The 25,904-nt window shown below is 35.9% G+C and overlaps 2 protein-coding genes across 2 annotated transcripts; one reads left to right on the top strand and one right to left on the bottom strand.

Annotated features, from left to right (window-relative positions):
* The first annotated feature begins 4,308 nt into the window (after nucleotides 1–4,308).
* Nucleotides 4,309–21,620, top strand: LOC145949862 (uncharacterized). The gene is made up of 5 exons (XM_083060764.1): nucleotides 4,309–6,055; nucleotides 6,141–6,345; nucleotides 6,437–6,600; nucleotides 21,104–21,177; nucleotides 21,543–21,620. The coding sequence occupies exons 1-5, from the start codon at nucleotides 4,309–4,311 to the stop codon at nucleotides 21,618–21,620; spliced, it is 2,268 nt and encodes a 755-aa protein (XP_082916890.1).
* Nucleotides 21,621–23,223: 1,603 nt separating this feature from the next.
* LOC109818113 (E3 ubiquitin-protein ligase PUB24) lies at nucleotides 23,224–25,488 on the bottom strand. The gene is made up of 2 exons (XM_020383515.3): nucleotides 24,548–25,488; nucleotides 23,224–24,026 (listed from the first exon to the last, which is right to left on the bottom strand). Exons 1-2 carry the CDS (start codon nucleotides 25,067–25,069, stop codon nucleotides 23,325–23,327), a joined length of 1,224 nt encoding a protein of 407 aa, XP_020239104.1. The 5' UTR covers nucleotides 25,070–25,488; the 3' UTR covers nucleotides 23,224–23,324.
* Between the last annotated feature and the right edge of the window lie 416 nt (nucleotides 25,489–25,904).

The following is a 25,904-nucleotide window of genomic DNA, read 5'->3' as shown; positions in this document are numbered from 1 at the left end:
TGCTTCTATTGCTGAAATGTTTGAATGGGAGGGGGGTGTGGCTAAATGGAAGTGGAGTTGGAGAAGAAGATTATTGGTCTGGGAGCAGCAACTTCTGAATACTCTTGCTAATTTTATCAATCGTACGAAATTCATTGTTTCTGATGAAGATAAATGGTCATGGATTGGTGCACCAGAAAGGGTGTATACAGTTAGCTCGGCTTATAAGATCTTGAGGAATGACATAATATTTGCATCTAATGTCATATTTCAGTGGATATGGACTAGCATTGCTCCAACAAAAGTTTCATCTTTCGCTTGGAGGGTTATTTTGAATAGAATCCCAACTAAAGATAATTTGTTTTATAAGACGTGTTCTGCAAGCATCACAATTGGAATGTGGTTTGTGTAGGAATAAAGGAGAAACTACTTCTCACTTGTTTTTAGAGTGTGAGGTTTCTTTTCAGCTCTGGATGGCGTGCTTCAATTGGTTAGGAATAATTTCTGTTATGCATAATTGTTGTGTGCAAAACTTGGAACAGTTTTATGGGCTTTGTTATTGTTTTGTGAAGTATCATAATTGTTGGATTCTTATCTAGTTATTTGTTATTTGGACCATCTGGCCGGCAAGAAATGATCTCATATTCAGCTCTAAAATAATTCCTATTTCTGAAATGCTAAATCTAGTGCAATTACGCTCATGGAGATGGTTAAGGGCCAGATTTCCTTCTTTCAATTATAATTTCTTTTCTTGGTCCAATTCTCCTGGTGTCCGTCTTTCTTAATATTGCAAATTGCCTGTTAGCTTTCTGGGATATGAGAAGCTTGTTGGACATAGGTTAATTAAGTTGCTCTTTTTGTGAGCTTTTAGGTTGACGTGGATTGGATTAACTTTCTTAATTTATTTTTTTAAAATACTATGTGTATATAGGTTAGAGTACCCTTTGTACTCTTGTTAATTCTATTTTGCTTATCATAAAAAAAAAAGATTAAAAGTCCATATCACATTATACGTGTATATCAAATTTTGTTAAAATTGAACAACAACTTGAAAGTAATCAAAGTGTTCATATTTTAGTGTATTTTGAAATGAATATATTACGTCAATTTTTTTTATAAAAATGAAGTATCAAATCATCTTGGATTAATATAAAATTTTGTATATATGATCTAAGAGATATAAACTTTCAATCTAATGACTGATTTTACAAAATTCACATTTAATATAAAGTTATTGAGTAGTGTAATACGTAGTAACAGTTACACCGGTGTAATTATAATCTCTCTCACACACACACACACACACACATATATATATATATGGGGAATGCTAATATACTCCCACCTATTTTTTAGTGAGAGTATGTTAGCAACCTACATGAAAATTTTAGCATAAAAAAACCACTCATTTCTTTTGATTTAGTTAATTTGTACAAAGGATATTATAGTAATTTAATTTAATTTTAAATGAAAATAAAATATTTTCTCTCTCTTATTAATTTCTTTCACTAAGCCATTTCTCTCTCCTATTAAATTTCTTCTCCAAATCATTTCTCTTTCTTATTAAATTCTTTCTCTAACATATTTATCTCTCTCTTATTAAATTCTTTCTTTAACTCATTTCTCTCTCATCTCTCAAGATGTCTCCCCCTTTAATTAATAGAAAAACTAAATGAATTGGAGAATGAAATTAATAAGAGAGAGAAAATATTTTATTTTCATTTAAAATTAAATTAAATTACTATAATATCCTTTGTACGAATTAACCAAATCAAAAGAAATGAGTGATTTTTTTGTCCTAAAATTTTGGTGTAGGTTGCTAACATACTCCCACTAAAAAATAGGTGGGTGTATATTAGCATTCCCCTATATATATATATATATATATATATATATATATAGAGAGAGAGAGAGAGAGAGATAGAGATAGATGATTATAATAACAGCGATGTAACTTTTACTAAGTAATTACACCACTTAATTATTTTACATTAAATGTGAATTTCGTAAATCCAACCGTTAGATTGAAAGTTTTTTACTAATATGATCATATATACAAAATTTTATATTATAATCTAAGATAATTAGATATCTCATTCTTATAAAACAAAATTGACGTAATATTTATATTTCAAAATATACTAAAATATGAACACTTTGATTACCTTCAAGTTATTCAATTTTAACAAAATTTTATATAAACATATAAAGTGATATGAACTTTCAATTTAACGGTTGAATTTACAAAATTCACATTTAATATAAATTTATTAAGTAGTGTAATACTTAGAAAAAGTTACACTGATGTTATGATAACCCTCCTCACACACACACATACATATATATATATATATATATATATAAGAGATCCGTTTACTCTATTTGTATTTTATTTCATTAATTTAAATTAATATATAAAATAATTTTATAATTATCTATCAATTTAAATTTTATACATTTACTCTTGAAATAAATAAAAATATATATATATATATATATATATATATATATATATTTCCAATTTTTAATGTATGAAACAATTCAACACCCCAAATCATATGCATGCCTTAGGTTTACCGTAGATTGTTGAAAGTCGTGTATGAAGACAAATAAAGTAAGAAACAATAATAGGAGAGAGAAATTTCGTAATTTTGTTTTTCTTCAAGTAAAATGATTGTGTTAGGACAGCGCACCAAAAATTTTAAGCATGCACGTTGGTTATGTGTATCATAAATTCATAATCCATATCATTCTAAGTGTGGTCTATGATTCTCTAATAAAGTTAAAAAATTATTTTAGTAATATATATGTATGTCAATAATATTTATATTATATACAAATGTATATTATCATAATATATCTCTAATTTTAAATAAAGAATATATTTACAAAATCGTACCTAGTGTTGTAAAACTCGGCTCGACCCGGCCGGTCGAACCGGTCGAACTGGAAACCGGTGGTTAGACCGAGCCGAACCAGTGATCAGATCGGATATGCAGCTGACTCGGTATGACTCGGTTTGACCCGGTTAAAAACCCGGTTGAACCAGCGACTCGCGGGTCATGACCCAAACCGGGTCATCAGTTTTTTTGGAAAAAAAAAAATTTAAACGACGTCGTTTTTTAAAATGCCTCTGCTCGTTGCACGCTGCCTCCTCCTTCAGAAACCCTAAGGTTATTTTTTTCAGATTGATTTTGAGAAACAAATCCTGCTCGTCGCACGTTGCTTCTCTGCATGCACCACCGCACTGCCACAGCTGCACCACGATAGTCGCACCACCGCACCGTCGCACTACCGCATTGCCGCATCACTACACTGCCACCTCGTCGCACCACCGCGCGTTGCTTCAGGTTATAAGTTGTGCGATTTTTTGATTGTTTAAAATATTGGTAGCATTTTTTGATTTTTTGATTACGGCTACTTGAACATTATTTTATTCAAACTTGGGTTTTGGATCATCTCGTTGCCAAAAATTATAGTTAAACCAACTCCGAATCTCCACAATCGCCATTTCTGATTTGCCAAAAATTATAGTTATATAGCTAGTAGCACTGGTCTGTGGCATACTTAATTGTTCGGACGTTCATATCAAATTTTTTTCATTTTCACTCCTCATTGAATCTGCAGAGGACCCTACTCTGTGTATATCTTGGTGTTAAATGTTGATGAATCTAGCTACTTTGATATTTAGTATATATCAATAACCGGAACTTATCTATTTCCGTACAAAAAGAAACATGACTGCACCAAATTTAAAACTAAAGCACCATAGCTCTATAATATTGCTTGTTAAAACATATATACTAGCAAGAATGCGCCCTTACCTATATTGTAAAGCCCAAACCGAAATAATGCTGTTGTCAACCTAACAATGGATTATCTTAGAACCCAGTAGCAACTACTAAAACAAAGGTGAAGACAGCCAGACAATCTTATTAACATTTACATGCAAATGCCAGCATTAATCATAATAGTATCATATGCCAAATACATTCAGAGAAGTCACCACTGGGTCCAGTTAGAAATTAGAATACTTAGAAGAGAACTAACAAAAGCCAGGAAGGTGTTGGTAAAATGGATACAACCTTGGGCCAAAATTGAAGCCCAGAGAATTGTACAATGCCAGATTAGGCAACTGGTGGACGGAGAACGTGATCTTGTGAGTGGCAATGTGGAGAATTAGCTGTTATTTGAATTTATAATTTGGTTATTTTTAACATTATGTTATTGTTAGCTACTCTTTGATTTGCTCATTATTATATTGATTTTGGATTTAATTTACAATAATTTTTTTGTTGGTTGTTATTGAATGATATTTTGATATTAGGCATGACAACCGGTGAAACGCCATCATCACAAGAGGGTTCTACTCAAAACTCTTTCCAAAAGAATATTAGAGGGAAAACTGATATAGCTTGGGGGCATTGTAAATTGCTTAAGGAAAATGAAAAATCTATTATATTATGCATATACTGTGATAAAGTTATTCGGGGAGGTGGAATTAATAGGTTTAAGAGTCACTTGGCTGGTGAGAAAGGTCAAGTTGAACAATGTAAAAAGGTTCCCGCAGATATTCGTTTTCAGATGAAACAAAACATTGATGAATGCAAGAGCAAGAAAAGAAAAATTCAAGAAGAAAATAATGATAGTTACTCTTTCCCACCTATTGAAGAAGGTGAAGTGCCAGAAGTGGAACAATCAACATCAACATTTTTAAAAGGCAAGAACCGCATTGGTAACTTTTTTATGCCTAGAACAACTCCTGGAGCTCAACCTACCTTAAAAAGTGTGTTGCAAAGCAAAGAAGTGATAGAAAAATGTGACCTTGCTATTTCCAAATGGTTCATTGATGCATCAGTTCCATTCAATGCAGCTAATTCAACATATTTTCAGCCTATGGTTGATGCTTTATGTAGTATGAGTCCAGGGTACAAGGTTCCAAGTATGCATACTATTCGTGGTCATTTGTTAAATAGGTGGGTTGATGATGTAAAGAAGCTTGTAGAAGATTATCGTTTAATTTGGAAGAAAACAGGTTGTACTCTTATGGCGGATGGGTGGACTGATCGGTGTAGGCGAACTTTGATCAACTTTTTAGTTTATTGTCCTAAAGGAACTATTTTTCTTAAATTTGTTGATGCTTCTCATGCTTCTAAAACTGCTGATATGTTGTATAAGCTTTTCAGAGAGGTGGTGTTATATGTTGGGCCAGAAAACATTGTTCACATGGTGACAGACAATGCTGCCAATTATGTTGCCGCTGGTAGGTTATTGGAAGCAGAGTTTCCTAAATTATTTTGGTCTCCTTGTGCAGCACATTGCATTAATTTGATGTTGCAAGACATGGGAAAGTTAGAGGAAGTAAGTATAGCTGTGTCACATGCCTCAAATATTACTAAATATGTCTACAATCATTGTTATGCATTGTATTTGATGAGAAAGCACACAGGTGGAAGAGAAATACTTCGTCCTGCTCCAACTCGGTTTGCAACTAATTTTATTTCTTTGCAAAGCATTTTGGCTCAAAAAAATCCACTAAGAGCCATGGTAACATCTAAGGAATGGACAAGCTCAGCTTATACCAAAGAAGCAAAAGCAAAGAAATTTGTGGAACAAGTCTTAGACTCTGGGTTTTGGACTAAATGTGCTGATATAGTAAAACTCACAGAACCACTTGTACGTGTGTTGCGTATTGTTGATAGTGAAGATAAACCTGCCATGGGTTTTCTTTACCAAGCTATACATAAAGCTAGAGAAGAGATATTGAGAAGGTTTAGAAGAAATAAGATGAAAGTGGAACCTTACTTGAAGATCATAAATAACCGTTGGGATTCACAACTTCGTAGAAATCTTCATGCTGCTGGTTATTGGTTGAATCCAGCTTGTAGATTTAATGATGAAGAATTTGAACAACATTTTTCCATAACATCTGGACTTTTAGATGTGATTGAAAAGTATTCTCATGGAGATCCTGAACTACGAAACAAATTGACTACTGAGATGAGAATATACAAAGATGCTAAGTTGGATTTTGGAAGGCAATCTGCTTTGTATGAAAGAAATACAGTTATGCCAGGTAACTTCATAACTTGTGACTTTGTGATCCTTAATGTTTATTTAAGTTTAATACATATACTGATTTATTTCATGCAATATTCTAGATCAATGGTGGGAATCTTATGGGTGTGGTGCACCAAATCTACAAAAGTTAGCTATTCGTGTTTTAAGTCAAACTTGTAGTGCTTCGGGTTGTGAGCGCAATTGGAGTGTATTTGAGCATATTCATTCAAAGAAAAGAAATAGGTTGAAGCATCAAAAGCTTAATGATCTAGTTTTTGTTCGTTACAACTTGAGGTTACAACATAGGTATTATTATGTTTCTTTCTTTTTTTGTGTCATTTTATTTCTAAATACATGTACTTAGATTTAAATACATTACATATTTACATGTGCTTAGGAAAAAGAGACATCAAAGTTATGATCCTATTAATCTTGAAACGCTTGATGACCATTCTAATTGGGTAATGGAGGATTCCCCACCATTTTTAACCAATGAGGAAGTGGATGCACTACGTAATGACCTTGCAAATATGACCATCCAACCAATTTCAAGTGACATTGGTATTTTTTTTTATATTGTTATTTCATTATTTTGTATTTGTTATCACTAAATTTGAATTTGTAATTACTAACTTATTTCTAAATTATTGTCATAGATCAATTAAATTTGGATGAGGATGATGATGATGATGTACAAGCACAAGATGATTGTAGACCCCTAAAATTGTCCGGGTCGGAAATAAAGCTTGAAGACTCTCGAAGACTGAAGGAAGATCAGCCAGAAGGACTTCCAGAAGGCCCAAGGAGGGTTCTCTATAGGTCTAGAGGTCTTAGGATAGCTAAAATAAGAAAAGTGGGAGGAATGAAGCCCAATACGGCCTCCCAGAGGTTCAGTACGGCCGTGTTGAACATTTTGAACTTCAATACGGCCGCACTGAACTCAATACGGCCGTATTGAAGTTTCTGAACTTCAATACGGCTGCATTGAATTCAATACGGCTGCACTGAACTTCAATACGGCTGCACTGAACTTCAATACGGCCGTATTGAGGTTTTTGAACTTCAATACGGCCGTATTGAATTCAATACGGCCGTATTGTAGTTCAAAACTTCAATACGGACCGTATTGACCCCCAGAGACCGTATTGAGCCTCATCCCTATAAATATGACGTCAATGGGACGTCATTCTACACTTTCAGACTGAGTTTTAACCCTCTTCTTGAGTATTCTGGGTTTTTTTGAGCAGTGCTCTGCCTAGAAATCACTCGGAGAGTTGATCCGACGAAGTTCTTGAGTCACGAGCCATTTGCTTGAGTCTCGAACCTAGTCGAAGGGAAATCCTCCGGATTTCCATAGTTAAAATTTTATAGGAGCGAGCGAGCGGTCTTGTAGAGGGAGGGAACGCCAAAACGCTTCCCAATTTCTGTCAAGATATATAAGAAAGCACGCTTCAAAGGTTTATCTCTTTAAAGTCCCTTCTTTTACCGCTTTCTGTGTGTACATATTTAAACTGTCATCATGTAGATAGTTAATTTATAATTGCTTAGAATAAATAGGGGTAATTTAGTAATTTTGCACTATTATTTTTAAATAATCTGTCATAGGGAACCCGAAAGGGGCGCTGTGGGGTGCTAACACCTTCCCCACGCGTAACCGACTCCCTTACCCGACTCTGGTTGTCATGGCCGAAGTCGATTTTTGAATCGATTGCCTTAAACTTCTTTTTCCAATGTTTTGAGTAAAACATTGGTGGCGACTCCATGAACCCTTCCTTTTTATGAAAACCGATAATCCATGGAGGGTCCTGCTTGGGATTAACATGGATTGGTGAGCCTTTTAATAAAATTGCTCGTTTGACAAGGTCTCAGTTTGAGAATAAGTCATTCTAGCAATCCATATTTTTAAACAAATAAAAGAGTCCAACCATCCTTCGCGAATGCCGAAAGCCCGTTTCGGGCCGGTGGCGACAGATGGCGACTCCACTGGGGAAGCCTCGAGAGTCAGTCCCATTTAGTGACAGATTATTTTTAACAAATAATAGTTAAAATTACTTTATTACCCCTTGCTTGTATGATAACACGTTTTACCTATTTGGCTTTTAATAACTGTTGTTTGTTTAAATTTCCGCAATTGTTTGAAATACAAACTGCACACAAACCTTTGCACACAACAGTTCCCTCTATACCCGGGGGCATGAGTGGTAAGCCATAGGGAGTGGATGTTAGTACGGCCGGTTGTCGAATGGGTCTATAGGTGCCCGTAGACCGTTGTCGGAAAGCATCACTCAAGGTGATAACCATGAACTCGAGTCCGACAGTGCGTTGGAGCTTTCCATCGACTTACGACGAGAGGAATTGGGTCCCTATAATGGGGGCACCTTGGGGGCCTCAGACCGGTGAGAACAGTTAGAACCACCTTGAATATGCACCTTTCTGCAGGATACCCCTACCTCGTGATTCGCTCGTGACTGTTCGTGGATGAGTGAATTGTTTGTGTAAATGCTTATGTGCAATTGTTTGTGCATTAATAAATAACCTCGTGATAAGGTCTAAGAATAAATCTCCATGCATGAAAAAAAACCATGACATGAGAGGAAAGACCATGTGCGAAAATATAATAAAAGTGAGGAGCATGTGCATCATTACCAATAAGATATCATGCATCCTCATAAACCATGCATTCTAGGTTCACCAATACCTCTTGACATGAGTAAAAGAGACCCATAATTATCGAGATTCTCCGTTGGGGAGAGATCATAAGTCAAGGAGGGTGGTAACACTCCGTTTTAAAAAGGCAGCGCCTTAAAAATGGAGGGTTATCAAGCTCATGTCAAGAGTGTATTCATACCATGAATAAACTAATTAGAATAAAACATTCATTTTAGAAAGTGGCTGGTCATCTCTCTGTCCTCACACGCGCGCAGAAAATCAAGAAAATGGAAGCATTGGAGGAGCAAAATAAGAAGCTCACAACCGAGCTTTCACAGCTTAAAGAGCAGATGGCGCAAATGATGGAACTCATGCGTCAACGTAACGTCCATGGATCAAGCCACAGTGACCATGGGTCCCATCATGAGGAAGAGGAGGTGCATGAAGAAGAGCCTCCACACGCCATACCTATTGGAGCTGGAATTATGATTAAAGAGCCCGAAGTTTCAAAGGAACAATTCCACGCCCTAGAGGATCGGCTAAGGGCTATGGAGGGGCATGATTTCGATATTAAAGATGCCGCTGACATGTGCTTAGTGAGGGATATTCAATTTCCTCCTAAATTTAAAGTGCCAGATTTCCCGAGATACGTGGGATCGACTTGCCCCAAAAGTCATCTCACCATGTATTGCCGAAAAATGGCTGCATATGCTACCAATGAAAAGCTCTTAATTCATTGCTTTCAAGAGAGCTTGGCTGAAACCGCACTCAATTGGTATATGCAGCTGGATGGAAATCTAGTACACACATGGAGGCAGTTGGCCGACGCCTTTCTCAAGCGCTATAAATACAACATCGACCTAACACCCGATAGGTCAGATCTTCAAGCCTTGAGTAAGAAAAATGATGAATCTTTCAAGGCGTACGCCCAACGATGGAGAGAGTTGGCGGCACAGATAGAGCCCCCGCTGTCGGATAAGGAGACAGTGTCCTTATTCATCAACTCGTTGACTGGTCCCTATTACGATAAAATGATAGGGAACACAACGACACTCTTCTCGGACATCATCACCATTGGGGAGAGAGTGGAACAAGGACTTAAAAGTGGGAAGCTGGCTAAGCGTTCCCAATCATATGAAGCTAAGAAGGCCTTCGGGAAGAAGAAGGAGGGAGGAGTCAACGCCATAAATATTTCTTCATCTTCTTCCACTTCGAAGTCGGGAAAGTCGCAATACAACCCTGTGAGGAAGTTTGATAAACTTCCGACCACATATAGCGACCTCCTACCGAAGCTAGTGGAAGCACGTCTTCTAGCTTATGTTCCACCAAAGAAAATGGATCCACCCTACCCCGACTGGTACAATCCACAAGATAAATGTCTATACCATTCGGGGGCACCGGGGCACTCAACGGAGAACTGCAGAGTTCTCAAATATAAGGTCCAAGACCTTATTGATGCTGGGTGGGTCACCTTCGATTCGACAGCGCCCGACGTGAGCAAGAATCCTCTACCAAAGCAGGAGTAGAGAATGGCAAGCCACGATAGGGCCCCTTCATATTTTTCTTTTCTTTTCTTTTAGGGACTCATGATCAGTACCCGAGATCATGAGAACCTTTTCATGTAAATAAGGGTCTTTGTACAGTTTTAATACATATCAATAAAGAGGCATTTTTCACATATCATTCTCTCTTTTGTTCTTTTCTCTCTTCCCTCATTAATATTAATAATTCTAAACCTAAACAGAACCAATAAAATAATTATGTCTGTAATTGTTCGCTCTGACCGAGATCCAAAGTTGAGGACGAATGGGTTGAGTTGGACAGTGATGAGGAGACCATCTCTCCGGATCTGCAAAGACTGCTAGATCAAGAAACTCGCCTACTCCAACCGTGTCAAGAGAAATTGGAGACCGTGAATTTGGGGCAGGGCCGAGAGATATAAGAGGTCAACATTGGGACCCATATCAGTGATGAAATAAGGACACATGTTTCCGCTATGATTATAATAAAATCATTCTTCATTGCTTCTTTTCTTGCTTATAATAAAATTCTAAACCACATTATTTTTAACCCTGTTTGAATAAACATGAATGAGGTTAAAATCATCTTAATAATAATAAACCCACATCATTTTTATGTGGAGGTGTGTGTGACAACTTGGAGCACCTTCCCTTGGCCTTGACAAGTGCCATCATGGGTAAAAAGAAATCTTTCAAAATAAAAGAAGCTCGGCAGGAAACTCAAAAAGGGGACTGCGCAAAAATAAGAGCAAAAGACCCGCTAGGAATCCCACGAAAGGGTGACCTAGGCAAAAGTTAGGGTTACAAAAATGAAAAAAAACAAAGGTCCGCTAAAACGCCACAAAAGGGTGTTTTAGGCAAAAATAAGGACAATATAAAAAAAAAGAAATCCATGATGGTACCACGAGCCGAATTCAAGAAAGGTTCAAGGGAAGCTATCCAAGTTGTCGAATCACAACACGACTTTTTAACTTCATAAGTGTTTAATCAAACAAGCCTAAACACATAAGCCTACCTTGGCCATCCATTCTTACAAAAACCATTTTTGAAAAATAAATCCCCTCTAAAACAAAAACTTCAGAACAAAAATATCTTTCTTTCCTTTTCTCTCTTGTCCCAAAAGATTTTAGGATAATCTAGTGGAAGCACGGAGAAATAAATCATCACTGATAATGGATCTAATCTGAACAACAAAATGGTGGAAGAACTGTGCCAAGAATTCAAGATCCAACACCATAACTTTTCCCCATATCGGCCAAAGATGAATGGGGCAGTCAAGGCAACCAATAAGAACATCAAGAAAATAGTGCAAAAGATGGTTGTCTCATTTAAAGACTGGCACGAGATGTTACCCTTCGCTCCTCATGGCTATAGGACTTCAGTACATACATCTACAGGAGCTACTCCATTCTCCCTCGTTTATGGGATGGAGGCAGTTCTACCCATCGAAGTCGAGATACCTTCTCTAAGGGTAATCATGGAAACAAAACTTTCCGAGGTAGAATGGGTTCAAAGCCGATACGACCAGTTGAACCTTATCAAAAAGAAACGGCTGAACGCCATATGCCATGGTCAAGCCTATCAGAGGAAGATCAAAAAAGGCTTTTTGACAAGAAAGTCCACCCTCGAGTCTACCATGAGGGAGAGTTGGTAATGAAGAAATTGCTACCAACTCAAAAGGACAAAATCGGAAAGTATGCCCCAAATCACGGAAGACCATACGTGGTAAAACGAGCCTTCTCAGGAGGAGCACTGATCCTCACAGACATGGATGGAAAAGAACTTCGATACCCAGTCAACGCTGACGTGGTAAAGAAGTACTATGCTTGAAGACGTTGCTTGCATAGGCCCGCTAGGATGAAAACCCAAAAAGGGCGTCCTAGGCAAAAGTTAGGGCAAAATAAAAAGCCCGCCAGTACAAGGGTACTAGGCAAAATAAAGGCGAATTTATCCCCGCTAGGATACGTCCTAGACAAAAATTAGGGGCAAAAGAATAAGATGCAAAAACAAAGCAAGCAACGATCACTTGAATCGAAAACCGAAAGGCGGATCAAGTGATTATCTTCTAGAAGCAAGCATCTTGCAGCATCTACACTCCTGGCACAGGCATCTCACCCGAAGCAATTAGGGGAGCGTAAAGAGCAACAATTACAGATATAATTGTTAAGCCCAATGTATATAGCCTACCCTGGCCAGCCATTCTTCAGAAATTCCTTCTGTATATCTTTCTGTAAAAAAAAAAAAAAAAAAAAAAAAAAAAAAAAAAAAAACACTTGTGAATATCAATAAAATATCTATTCATTTTCTCTTCTCTCTTGACCATGTGATTATGCCTCTAAAATTGGTATTTCTAAAAATTGTATGAAATTCCTTAATAATCGGTCAATAAAGAAAATTGGAGGGGTTCCTATAAAATCCATAATCTCCTGCATAAAAGGCTCACAAAAATATTTCCTCACGTCGATGACAGAAATTCCTCCAAGAAAAGGAGGATAGGGAGAGCCATTCATTTTCTAAAAAAAAAAAAAAAAAAAAAAAAAAAAAAAACATCAACAAAATTAACTTGCATTTTTGTGCATCACACACACATTAGTTGCACATTCAAAGACCTTATCATGAGGCAATTGCATAAAATAGAAAAAATAGAAAATTGCTTGTGTATGACAGCAGTCAACAAAAGCCGAAAACGAAAAAAGGCAAGGATACAAACAATACTCCTCAGTTTGTACAGAATAATTGAGCCTGGAGAGGCTTGCTGAAAAAATACTTCCTCAGAATAACTGAGCCTGGAGAGGCTTGCCGAAACAATACTCCCACAGAATAACTGAGCCTGGAGAGGCTCGCCGAAATAATACTCTCTCAGAATAACTGAGCCTGAAGAGGCTTGCCAAAATAATACTCCTCAGAGACATTTCTGTACAGAAAAAGCCAAAACCAACAAAAAAGGCAAAAATACAGAAAAAGCCAAAATCAACAAAAAATACAGAAAAAGCCGAAATCAACAAAAAAGGCAAAAACACAGAAAAAGCCAAAATCAACAAAAAAGGCAAAAATACAGAAAAAGCCAAAATCAACAAAAAGGCAAAATACAGAAAATCCAACAAATTATACAGAATAACTGAGCCTGAAGAGGCTTGCCAAAATAATACTCTCCAAAAGACGTCTCAGCTCGCATTCTCGGGCTGAACAAAAAACCAATTCATCATACAGAATAATTGAGCCTGGAGAGGCTCGCCGAAATAATACTCCCTCATCAGAATAATTGAGCCTGGAGAGGCTTGCCGAAATAATACTCTCTCAGAATAACTGAGCCTGGAGAGGCTCGCAGAAATAATACTCCCCAGAGAAACCTCAACTTCCACTCATGGGCCAAATTCCCCAGTGAAAGCTATCAAACCAAGATCAGCAAAATTCCCCAAGGGAGGCTTGATCATCTAAACAGAATATCCAAGTCGAAAGGACTTAAACTTCCTCAGTGGAAGGTAGCTTTCCAACTCAAGCGATGAGTGAAGCTAAGCCTGAAGAGGCTTTCTAAATAATACTCTGGGATAAATAAACTTTAAATCCCCACTCGCCTACTCAGAGGCACCCCCTCAAGAAAAATCACAAAAGACAAATAATCATTCCCCAAGCGGAATCCGGCACTCAGTCGAACACCAAACATCAAGATAATTCGCCTACTCAGAGGCACTCTTTCAAAAAAGAAAAAAATCCAAAAGATCAATAACAATTCCCCAAGCGGAATTTGGCTTTTCAGCCAATCATTGAACATCAAGATGATATGCCTAACAGAAGAGGCTAATCAAAATCAATGACAAAATCCCCAGCGGATAATAGCCTACACAGAGGCAACAAAACCAGAAAAACAAAAAGAGTCGCCCAAATAAGGATAACCGGGATACTCCACCACCGTCAAAAGGACGTCAGCCAACCATAAGGCACCGCTCATCTCAGAAAGAGCATCTTTGTGTCTACACCCCAAGGAAACAGAAATTCCTCAATGGGCACCAATTACGCAATGCAAAATTGGGACACAAGAACCTATGAGTAACTGCACATCCCCTAGACGGATCCCTGCGTTATCCAGCCCTCAGCGGCACCAAAATCAAAAACAACCGTCGAAGCAGCATCGTGGACTGTGGAGACAAAACTATCACAAATCCCTGGAGAGGGCATACTCAGCTACCCAGATGTCCAGAGCACCGAGGTATGCACAAGCCTGGAGAGGCAATACTCAGCTACCCAGATGTCCAGAGCACCGAGGTATGCACAATCCCTGGAGAGGGCATACTCAGCTACCCAGATGTCCAGAGCACCGAGGTATGCACAAGCCTGGAGAGGCAATACTTAGCTACCCAGATGTCCAGAGCACCGAGGTATGCACAACCCTGGAGAGGGTAAACTCACGCTACCCAGATGTCCAGAGCACCGAGGTATGCACAATCCCTGGAGAGGGCATACTCAGCTACCCAGATGTCCAGAGCACCGAGGTATGCACAAAGCCTGGAGAGGCAATACTTAGCTACCCAGATGTCCAGAGCACCGAGGTATGCACAAGCCTGGAGAGGCAATACTCAGCTACCCAGATGTCCAGAGCACCGAGGTATGCACAAGCCTGGAGAGGCAATACTCAGCTACCCAGATGTCCAGAGCACCGAGGTATGCACAAGCCTGGAGAGGCAATACTCAGCTACCCAGATGTCCAGAGCACCGAGGTATGCACAAGCCTGGAGAGGCAATACTCAGCTACCCAGATGTCCAGAGCACCGAGGTATGCACAAGCCTGGAGAGGCAATACTCAGCTACCCAGATGTCCAGAGCACCGAGGTATGCAATGAGCCTGGAGAGGCGACGACTAATACTCACCCTGGAGAGGGCAAACTCAACCTGGAGAGGCTACTCAGCAATTTTCCACCGGAAGACACTACAAGTCGGAAGGATGGCCTTATTCCCCAGACAATTGGGTCAACTCCTTTACTTATCAACCGGTACACTAAAAGGCCGTTTGACTAAGTAAAGGGGGGGCAGCTGTAGACCCCTAAAATTGTCCGGGTCGGAAATAAAGCTTGAAGACTCTCGAAGACTGAAGGAAGATCAGCCAGAAGGACTTCCAGAAGGCCCAAGGAGGGTTCTCTATAGGTCTAGAGGTCTTAGGATAGCTAAAATAAGAAAAGTGGGAGGAATGAAGCCCAATACGGCCTCCCAGAGGTTCAGTACGGCCGTATTGAACATTTTGAACTTCAATACGGCCGCACTGAACTCAATACGGCCGTATTGAAGTTTCTGAACTTCAATACGGCTGCATTGAATTCAATACGGCTGCACTGAACTTCAATACGGCTGCACTGAACTTCAATACGGCCGTATTGAGGTTTTTGAACTTCAATACGGCCGTATTGAATTCAATACGGCCGTATTGTAGTTCAAAACTTCAATACGGACCGTATTGACCCCCAGAGACCGTATTGAGCCTCATCCCTATAAATATGACGTCAATGGGACGTCATTCTACACTTTCAGACTGAGTTTTAACCCTCTTCTTGAGTATTCTGGGTTTTTTTGAGCAGTGCTCTGCCTAGAAATCACTCGGAGAGTTGATCCGACGAAGTTCTTGAGTCACGAGCCATTTGCTTGAGTCTCGAACCTAGTCGAAGGGAAATCCTCCGGATTTCCATAGTTAAAATTTTATAGGAGCGAGCGAGCGGTCTTGTAGAGGGAGGGAACGCCAAAACGCTTCCCAATTTCTGTCAAGATATATAAGAAAGCACGCTTCAAAGGTTTATCTCTTTAAAGTCCCTTCTTTTACCGCTTTCTGTGTGTACATATTTAAACTGTCATCATGTAGATAGTTAATTTATAATTGCTTAGAATAAATAGGGGTAATTTAGTAATTTTGCACTATTATTTTTAAATAATCTGTCATAGGGAACCCGAAAGGGGCGCTGTGGGGTGCTAACACCTTCCCCACACGTAACCGACTCCCTTACCCGACTCTGGTTGTCATGGCCGAAGTCGATTTTTGAATCGATTGCCTTAAACTTCTTTTTCCAATGTTTTGAGTAAAACATTGGTGGCGACTCCATGAACCCTTCCTTTTTATGAAAACCGATAATCCATGGAGGGTCCTGCTTGGGATTAACATGGATTGGTGAGCCTTTTAATAAAATTGCTCGTTTGACAAGGTCTCAGTTTGAGAATAAGTCATTCTAGCAATCCATATTTTTAAACAAATAAAAGAGTCCAACCATCCTTCGCGAATGCCGAAAGCCCGTTTCGGGCCGGTGGCGACAATGATACTATGGAAAACATGAATTTAAATGAAAGCAATATTGAAGAAGTTATTGGAGAAGGATTTGAGATTTTTGATGAAAGAGTGGTGGCCACAACTTTTGCTCCTTGGACATAAATAGTTTATATAGATTTGTTTAAATCTTGTAGTTCAATTATGTTTAAATATTATTTGTAGCTTTGTTATGTGACTTGTTATATGTTTGAACTTACAAGTTAGCTTGGAACTTATGTGTATTTTTTACTTGTTTGAAACTCATATTTAGAACTTGTTTTATTTGCTTAAAACTCATGAATGACATTATAAAATTATGTTAAAATGTGTTTGTAATTTTTGTGGAGTTTATTTTAAGGTATGATGTGATTTTTTTTTTGAAATTTATAGGTATGAAATATGTATAACAAATATTTTTTTAATTTTTTTTAATAGAAACCGGGTCATGCGGTTTAATAGGTGACCCACCGGTCTAACCAGTGACCCATTGACCCAGTACTCTCATCGGTTCAATGACCGGTCCGGTTTTTAAAACACTGATCGTACCTAAATTTTATTTTCTAAATTATATAATCCCATCACTTAAATTATATATATATATATATATATATATATATATATACCTATATATATATATATATATATGAGGGGTTATAATTATACAGGTATAACTTTTACTAAGTATTACATTGCTGAATAACTTTATATTAATTATGAATTTTGTAAATTCAACCGTTAGATTGAAAGTTCATATCACTTTATACGTATATATCAAATTTTGTTAAAATTAAACAACAACTTGAAGGTAATCAAAATGTTCAAATTTTAGTATATTTTGAAATAAATATATTACGTCAATTTTGTTTTATAAAAATGAAGTATCAAATTATCTTAATTAATATAAAATTTTGTATATATGATCTAAGAGATATGAACTTTCAATCTAACGGTTGGATTTATAAAATTCGCATTTAATATAAAGTTATTAAGCGGTGTAATACTTAGTAAAAGTTACATCAGTATAATTATAATATATATATATATATATATATATATATTTATTTATATTTATATAATCCCATCGTTGACGGTGTACCAGTTAGCTCCTTTACGAGGACTACATCTTTTCAACGGTTCATACTGAGTGGGAATGGGAATAGTGCTTTCGTTCTGCTGTCTCTGTTTTATCTTTCACTCTTGTCGGCACTATACCCCAGTTCATCAGTCTATGCACACTGATATGCTTCGGTCTTAAGAGAGAAAGGCCAAATATATATAGAGAATATGTTAATTACTTGTTCATACAACAAACTTTATAATTAAGAATAAAGATAGATAGAGAAGAAAAAGAGATATCAAATCTAATAAATCGTGTGATAAAAAAATAGATATAAAAAAATTATTGATGTAAAATAGACTAACAAATTTATATAACATAGACTTTTTTTATATTGCGTCCGGTGTAAAAAATGTGGCTATTAAAATATTTGTACTAATACTTCCTCTTTTAATTTTTTTTAACCTTTTTTAATTTAAAAATAAATTTTTTTAAAATATTAACTAAAATTATAATAAAAATGGAATATTTTGTATTGCAAATAAATTCATAAATAATTAGAATTGGAATTTAAAATAAAAGTAGATATATAAAATAATTTAAATTGGATTGTTCTAGCTGAAATTTGTTAATATTTATTTATCATTACTTTAAATTATTTTTTTATTTTTTATTTATTTATTTAGTGAGTCCTCTAGGAGTTTTGTCTCATGGTTCTTTCAAATCTCATATTTTAGAGTTCATCTCTTAGGAACAAATGGAGGCATTGCAAATCCTTAACTTGAAATCACACTATGATTTTTGTCCAAATTTTCGTATTTGTTTGATTCAAAATTGTCTTTATTAGTTTTTTTTTTTGTTAATGAGAGGATTATTATGAACTTTTCTTGAATTTCATGTTATGAGAGTCATGGATTTCATGCATGTCACAACTTGAATACTTCCTTCGTTTTTTGTTGTTTGACATTTAAAGTTATGCACAAGAATTAAGAAAAAGATTGATATTTTAGTTTTTTAAAGTATTTATTACTTATTTTCCTGTTATACCCTTTAGGTGATTGGAGAAGAAATAGGTACATTAGAAAATGAATAAACACATTGTTCAGTAAATACATATTAATTATCAAGGATAAAAATAAAAAAGAAAATTAATAAGTTATTGATTTTAGAAAAGCGACAATGAAAAATGAACAAAAAAATAATGCAAAATGACTATAAATAAAATACGGAGGGAGTAGTAGTTTTGTTTATTATTCTCCTAAGTTTAAAGTTGTATTGCTTTTAGTGCAAGATCAACTTGAGTATGGTAAATAGATTGTTACATGCTAAATAAAAGAAGAGTTACTTAAGGAGGAGTATGTAATAATGATATTTTGACACTCCTTAAATAATAACTATTTCTCCCTCAATTTTTTTTTTGTTTGACGTTTAAGGTTTATACATAAGAATTAAGAAAATGATTGATATTTTAGTTTCAAAGTATTTATTACTTATTTTCCTGTTATACCCTTTAGGTGATTGTAGAGGAAATAGATACATTGAAAATGAATAAACATATTATTCAGTAAACACACATTAATTATTAAGGGTAAAAATGAAAAAGAAAATTAATATGTCATTGATTTTAAAAAAATGACAATGAAAAAAGAACAAAAAAATAATGGAAAAAAACTATGAATAAAAAACAGAGAGATTATCATTTATCTAAAGGACCTCTTAACTTTTTAGATCTCTTAACTTCTTAGATAGAGTTGAGATGAATATTTTGAAATATACTTTACTTAGAATTTTATATTTAGGTATTATTATTTTAATGTTATTGAAATATTTTTTCAACATATTTTATTTTTGTAATGTCTTTCTATTGTATTGAATTATTCTTGAATGTTATTTTGATATAATAGAGTTTCCTTTTTCAATAATATTAACTATGTGATCTTCATATGATAACAAAAGATGAAATATTACTGACTAATGTAATGTAGTAAGTTAATGGTTTAGAGTTTAGTTAACTCTAGCGAGAAGGGTATATAAGATTTTCTTTGAGAACGAAACCTCATAAGTTCATTCTCAAAGAAAATCTAGAGAGAAGTTTTAAAGAGAAGAGGGTTATGGGCTAGAAAGCTTGATTTTGGCGGATTGAAGTCTACGGGTCAACCGTTCAAGAATTTTTCTTCTTCTTCTTCTTCTTGGCTGTTCTGAGTCAATTTTCAGGTAAGGGAAGCTAGGATTGTGATAGATTGGTTGCATGTGAGTTTAGAAACTCAATTGATGCATGATATGGAGGTTGATTTGCTGATTTGAGGGATTCTTTACAATTTTCGGGGTTTTCGAGCTAAAACGGGGTTTTGGTCGATCTTGATGAATCAGATGAGTGCATGTTGTTTCTAGGACTTGAATTGAACTAATTTTGGTGCATGGATTCTATCTCCTCCATTGCATGTGGGTTCTTTTCTGAGTTTTAGGTGTGGTGACCCAAAAATGGTGAAGAACATGGTGCCTTTGTCATCAAACGGTTGAGCCATTTTAAAGGGCTCAGCCCTTTAAGGGCTGTGTGATAGAGGAGGGTTTCTGGAACCAAAGGGTTGAGCCGTTTCAAAGGGCTGAGCGCTTTTGAAATGGCTGAGCCATTTTGAAGGGCGGAGCCCTTTAGGGGCCACGAGCTAGGGGAGAATTCTTGGAGGTAAAGCGCTAAGCGCTTTGGAGGCGTTGAGCGGTTTTCTTATTTCAGAATTTGACCCTATAGTCGTCATGAAAGTTGTAGCCTTGGATTGTATCTTTCTAATGGCGTTAGAATCACCTAAAAAGAAAGTCTAGAACTCTAGTTATTGCTATTTTAGTGAACAAGGTTCAAGTTGTCAGCATTGAATATATCTGTTACGGGTTTTGACATTTTTAGCCAAGTAGATGATTTATTTAGAATTTTGTGTCTTCATAAGAGTTGTATATTATCCTCTTATATTTCTTTTGAGATATGTTTAAGCTTATTTGGATGAGTATAACTCTCTGTGTGTTGTATTCTTTGACAGTTGTCGAAGGGAGATGCATGTTATTTTGAGGTGTTAATTAGGTGTTATCATGTGCATTAAAAAGTTGTATGATACTATGTTGTATAGTTGGTTCATATATGTATGATATATGAGGTAAATTGGTGCTTGATTCATATGTATGCTTCGTAATGATATATATATGAATGTTTAAACATGATATGATATATATGTATGTTTATATGAGAATAATATTGATCATAGTGGTGAATTGACTATGTATGATGTATGATGCATTGTTGCATGTGAGGCCTTATGGCATGTGTCTAGCCTAGGACTTGAGGAGAGGGAAAATGTTTTCAAACTAGAAGAGCTTACATAGAGTTCTTGAGAGTGGTGCTTGGATAGGCCACTAATTTAGATGAGAGTGGTGCTTGGATAGGCCACTAGTTTTGGGTGATAGTGGTGCTTGGATAGGCCATTGGTTTGGGTGAGTCTCCTCTATGTCCTTAGCTAGTGTTGGAGCGAGATTATGAGGTTGAGAGTTATTCCCTTAACCAAATACTAGGGAAAGTGCGTGGTTCCTTGCAGATAGTCAGTGGGCAAAATCCAAGTGACTTGGTAATGCATGTTAAGGTCGTGGTAAGTCTATACCCAGTTGTGTTATACTTGACGGTAGAACTAGACTTCCAAGAGTAAACCTGAGTGGGGATTTATATCCCGGTTAGCTATGACCGAGCAAGCGCATTGGGCGTGAAAATGGTTGGGGTAGTTTCAGTAGGATGAGATGTCACTTATATTGCTCTATTGTTAGGGAGATCTCCTAGGTGAATGCGTGACAATGCATTAAATGATTTATATGCATTGATATCTGTCATTAGTTGCATTTACTGCATGAGTGTATAATAGAGTGTATGGTGTGACTCTATGAGAATGATTGGTGATTTGATGATGGTGTAGCATAGATGTTTATTTTTATGCTTACATGATTGATTTTTAAACTTTAGCTTACCCTTCTGTTCCATGTGGATAGACTTTATGAGAGCAGGTCAGGGTTAGGTTGGAGTCGATGTGGCCACTACTGAGGCATTAGATGTTTTGTCCCAGTGTCAGAGTTACTGTTGGAGTAACTGATAAGGTTTGCTTGACCGACACTAGGATAGTATTATTTTGGATGACTGTATATACATAGTACTATAGTTTGTATATAAACATTTGATTTTTTTATCACTAACTTTACATGTATATTTTGTTATCCAACTTAATATTCTATTTTAGATGACTAGTGTAGTTAACACAATTATTCTGAGTGTAGGGATCATAGTGGGTCATTACAACTAAATTTAGAAACCACATGCTAGTAAAGATTAAAAGAGTTTTGTTTCTTTAATATTTTTCCTAGTTTAAAAACCAGATAATCTATAATCAATAAATCTATAATTTATAAATAAAGTCTTTATTTTTTTTTTGAATACATAAGTAACTAATTTTAAAAATTATTTAAAATTTGTAATTTTAAAATCTATTAATTTGTAATCATGATTACAATAAGATTGAGACATGTAGCAAAAAAAAAGATGGAGACTCAGTACTTAAAAGTTGTCGATTTCTTTTTTAAAACTCATTTAAATCTATAAATAATTAGAATTAGAATTTAAAATAAACTAGACATACAAAAATGATTTAAAAAATTTACTAAAAATTTATGAAGTTTAAAAGATTATGTTTGATTTAAATCAAAATATAAGTTTTTTAATTTATCAAATTATTAAAAGTTCTAAATATGTCAATAAAAAAAAATCACCAGAATAATTACTATATTTGTAAACTTTTTTACCATAAAATAATTCTATTATAAAAAAAATAAAGTCATTAATTCCTTAACCGTAAATAATAAACTTTAAACATAATACCTTTTTAATTTATCAAATTATTTAAAACTTTAAAATTAAAATTTTTAAGTTAGTTAGTTATAAAAAATCACCAAAATAATTGAGAGAAAAATAATTTTAAATGAAGCTTGCAAGGAAGGGAAAAAAATAAACATAAAAAATACAAGAGAATCATTTATAGAATCTATTGTGAGTGGCCTGATGCAGATAAACTTATTTAAGTAAAAATCAATCTAATGGTCTGAAATCATGTTACATGGTGAACAACCTCTATTACTAGATCATCGTAGTCTTCATTTTAATTATCATTCTAACTTGACTATACATTATTTAAAACATGCTATTTAAGTTTTGATTTTTTTTGTATTTTCACTTTTCTATTAAGTTTGTGTCTTTAAATATTTATTTTATACTTGACTATACATATTTGTATCATGCAAATAAGTCTTTAAAAACAAAACTATCATGTCTAAGATTAATTACTTTTATAATAATAAAAGTTTCAAATTATCTTAGTTTGGGATGGATCATGAGGTAGACATGGATGAACACAGGATACTAAGAGAAGATAAAACCTGCACCTATCCACTCTGTGACACCCGCATGTATACGTAATGATTTGTTATTTATTATTGAAAGTTAGTATTAAATTACTGTCTCACTCTTTCATGTATTAATTAAAATAGTTAGAAGCGTAAAAATGTATATTCAATCTTAATTACGATAAAAACTACTTTCTCATGAAAATATAACGTATAAACTGTAAACTATATTACAGTTGCGTGACATCCAGGAAGAAGAAAGAAAAATGATTTCCATGTGTTGTGTAAGATATTTGACACTTGACATTGAGAACAAAAGCAAGGTGGCGATGAGAGAAACCGCCACATCACGACATCACGACAAGGCATAAAAGGAGGGAATGGGAAAGCAAGGAGAATTCTTCCAAACCTCAGAGTGCAACTTGAGCATCTCCATGGCCTTGTCTTTCAAGTACTTACCACGATCCGCCTGAAGCAGCATGCAAAGCTTGGCCACCGTTCCCACCCTCAGCATCTCCTGCAGGACAACGTTGGTGCCGGAAAACTTGGAAACCAGCGACAAAACAAACACGGCGCTGTCGTCCACCGCCGCGGAAACCCTCATCATCCTCTCGGTGACCACCGCGATGGAGCCCTCGTGGCTGAGAAACTTGGCTCTGCCGTTGGCGCAGGAGCAGAGGTGGAAGAGAATCGCCAGCGTCAGTTCCGTGACTCGCTTCTCCGGTCCGGTTAGCTCGATCTCGATGAGCTCGTGGACCAGACCGGATTCCACCATCATGACCCGGTTTCGGCCCAGCGAGCATGCGCTTAGCAACACTTGCAGCGCTGCGCTCACGCCTTGCTGGCTCAGCCCTTCTCTTAGGACCCTCACCATGCGTTCCAGGAACTCCGGCTTCACTCTCTCCAGAATGTGACACGTGTCGCTTTTGTTTATCACTTTTTTTAGTACTAGAACCGCGTGGGACTTCACGGCCATAGAGTTTTCCATGTTCTCACGGCTTAGAATCCATGTTAGAGAATCCACTATCTGCTCGTTTTCCTTTAAAAGCAGCGCACACTGCAAAAATTCATAATTTAAGTTAAATTATATTTTTATTATTTATTTTATTTTTAAGATATGATTTTAGTTTTTTTTATTGATCACATAAAATGTGAAAAGAAATATAAATTTAACAAAAATCGTTTAGAAAATAGATTTTACAAGCAACTAGACAAGAATATGATTTTTTTTTTATTGTTTGTTGAACTTATTTTCACACTATTTTTTATTTATTATATTTTGATTATTTTTAGTTTGAACATGTTTGGATTCAATAATTTTTATTCAAATGAATTTAATAAGATGAATTTTGCGTCTTGAATTGTGGAAAAAAAAAATTAAAATTACGTTGCAAAAATGGAAAATAATCAAGTTTTAGAAAAAAAAAAAATAAATTCACCTAAATTTAAAAAATAAAGTACTAATTACAAGATAATGAAGTTTTTGTTTTGTTTTTTTTTACAGCAAAAGATAAAGAAGTTAATAACTAATTCTTTGAATATATATATATTTCTTTTTAATTTTGTAGGGAGACTCACTTCTTCTGCGGGGATCTTAACGAATTGCAATATACTAAGGGCTTCTTCAAGACCCTTTTGGAGTTGGCCATTGCGGTGACAATTGACGATGAACATGATCATGGCCCTAGGCACACGCGCCTCAAGCAAGCACTTTTTGTTCCTCTCGTTTTCCGCGGCGAGAAGCTCCAACTGCGCGAGGCTTTTGTGTTGCATCTTGGGGTCATCGAGGGCTTTGAGGAGCTTCACCACTTGGATTCTGTTGAGTGGGGGTTTCGGGGTGGGAATGCGATCGATGCCTAGTGAAGCGTTTTGGGTGCACCAAGCTTGGATCAAGCGTCGAAGGGTGTGGTTAGGTGTTAGGTCAGAGTCTCTAGCAAGGGCTTGTTTCGACACGGGGCATGTTGTGTTCTTGTTCGTGAATAGCCAATGTTCGATGCTTTCTCGATCGTACGTTATGCCCGTTATGGCCGTCACGGGGTCCTTCATGATTTGGAGGGATATTGGGCAGATGAAGTATTGAGGGACTTCGATTTCTTCCATGTTTGGAAAGTGAACTTTAGTTTTGTGCAAAGTTAATTAGCACGAGAAGAAAAAATATTGCAAGGTTTTATGTGAAGGGAGAGTGTGAAAGGGAGCATGAAAGAGAGGTTACTAAATGGTAAGAGAATTAATGCGGCTTGGTTTTATATATTTTGAATCGTGGAGAGTTGATTGTTTGGTCTTGGGTCAAGGGTCCAAACGCGACCTATAAATATTTATGGCGGGTTTTAATTTCTTCATTCTACGTAACCGTTCGGTGGTCAAAGGAAGAAAAAGTGACAAAGAAAACGGAGCCAAAAATAATTAAAGCACAGGGAATTAGTTGTCGTATGTGTAGTTTAGTAACGTATGGGCATTACATGCTACATTTATATATTCCTTTAATTATCTCTATGGGTTACCCTACCCCTAGTTCACACGTTGAATAGAAGATTTATTTAGCAAAAGATTTCATGTTCAATTATAAAAGTTCGATTAATCACGATATATATTTTTTTAATTCACAAAAAAAAATCACGATATTTTGCATACTAATTAGGTCCAATCTCCAATTAAAATTGCGTTAAACTAGGGTTTTGTTTATTTATTATTTAAATATGGCAATATTAATGTTGGTAAACAAAGCAGGACAAGATTCGTTCAAATGTGGAGATTATATTATATTGGGTGTTTCTATTTTGAGGTCATGCATCTGCGTTTGTATCTTTCTGCCTGAAAAGTGAGCTATTAAACGCATCTTAATCATGGTTGGAATGGAAGTCAATCATTTGAAAAAGAAAAAAATAAATAATAACGGAATGCTCTTTCCTACTACATCTGAATCTGATCACGTGGT

This window comes from Cajanus cajan, chromosome 7, assembly GCF_000230855.2.
Source record: "Cajanus cajan strain Asha chromosome 7, NIPB_CcT2T_4, whole genome shotgun sequence".
NCBI classification, from domain to species: domain Eukaryota; kingdom Viridiplantae; phylum Streptophyta; class Magnoliopsida; order Fabales; family Fabaceae; genus Cajanus; species Cajanus cajan.
This window is presented reverse-complemented; position numbering and strand designations above follow the sequence as displayed.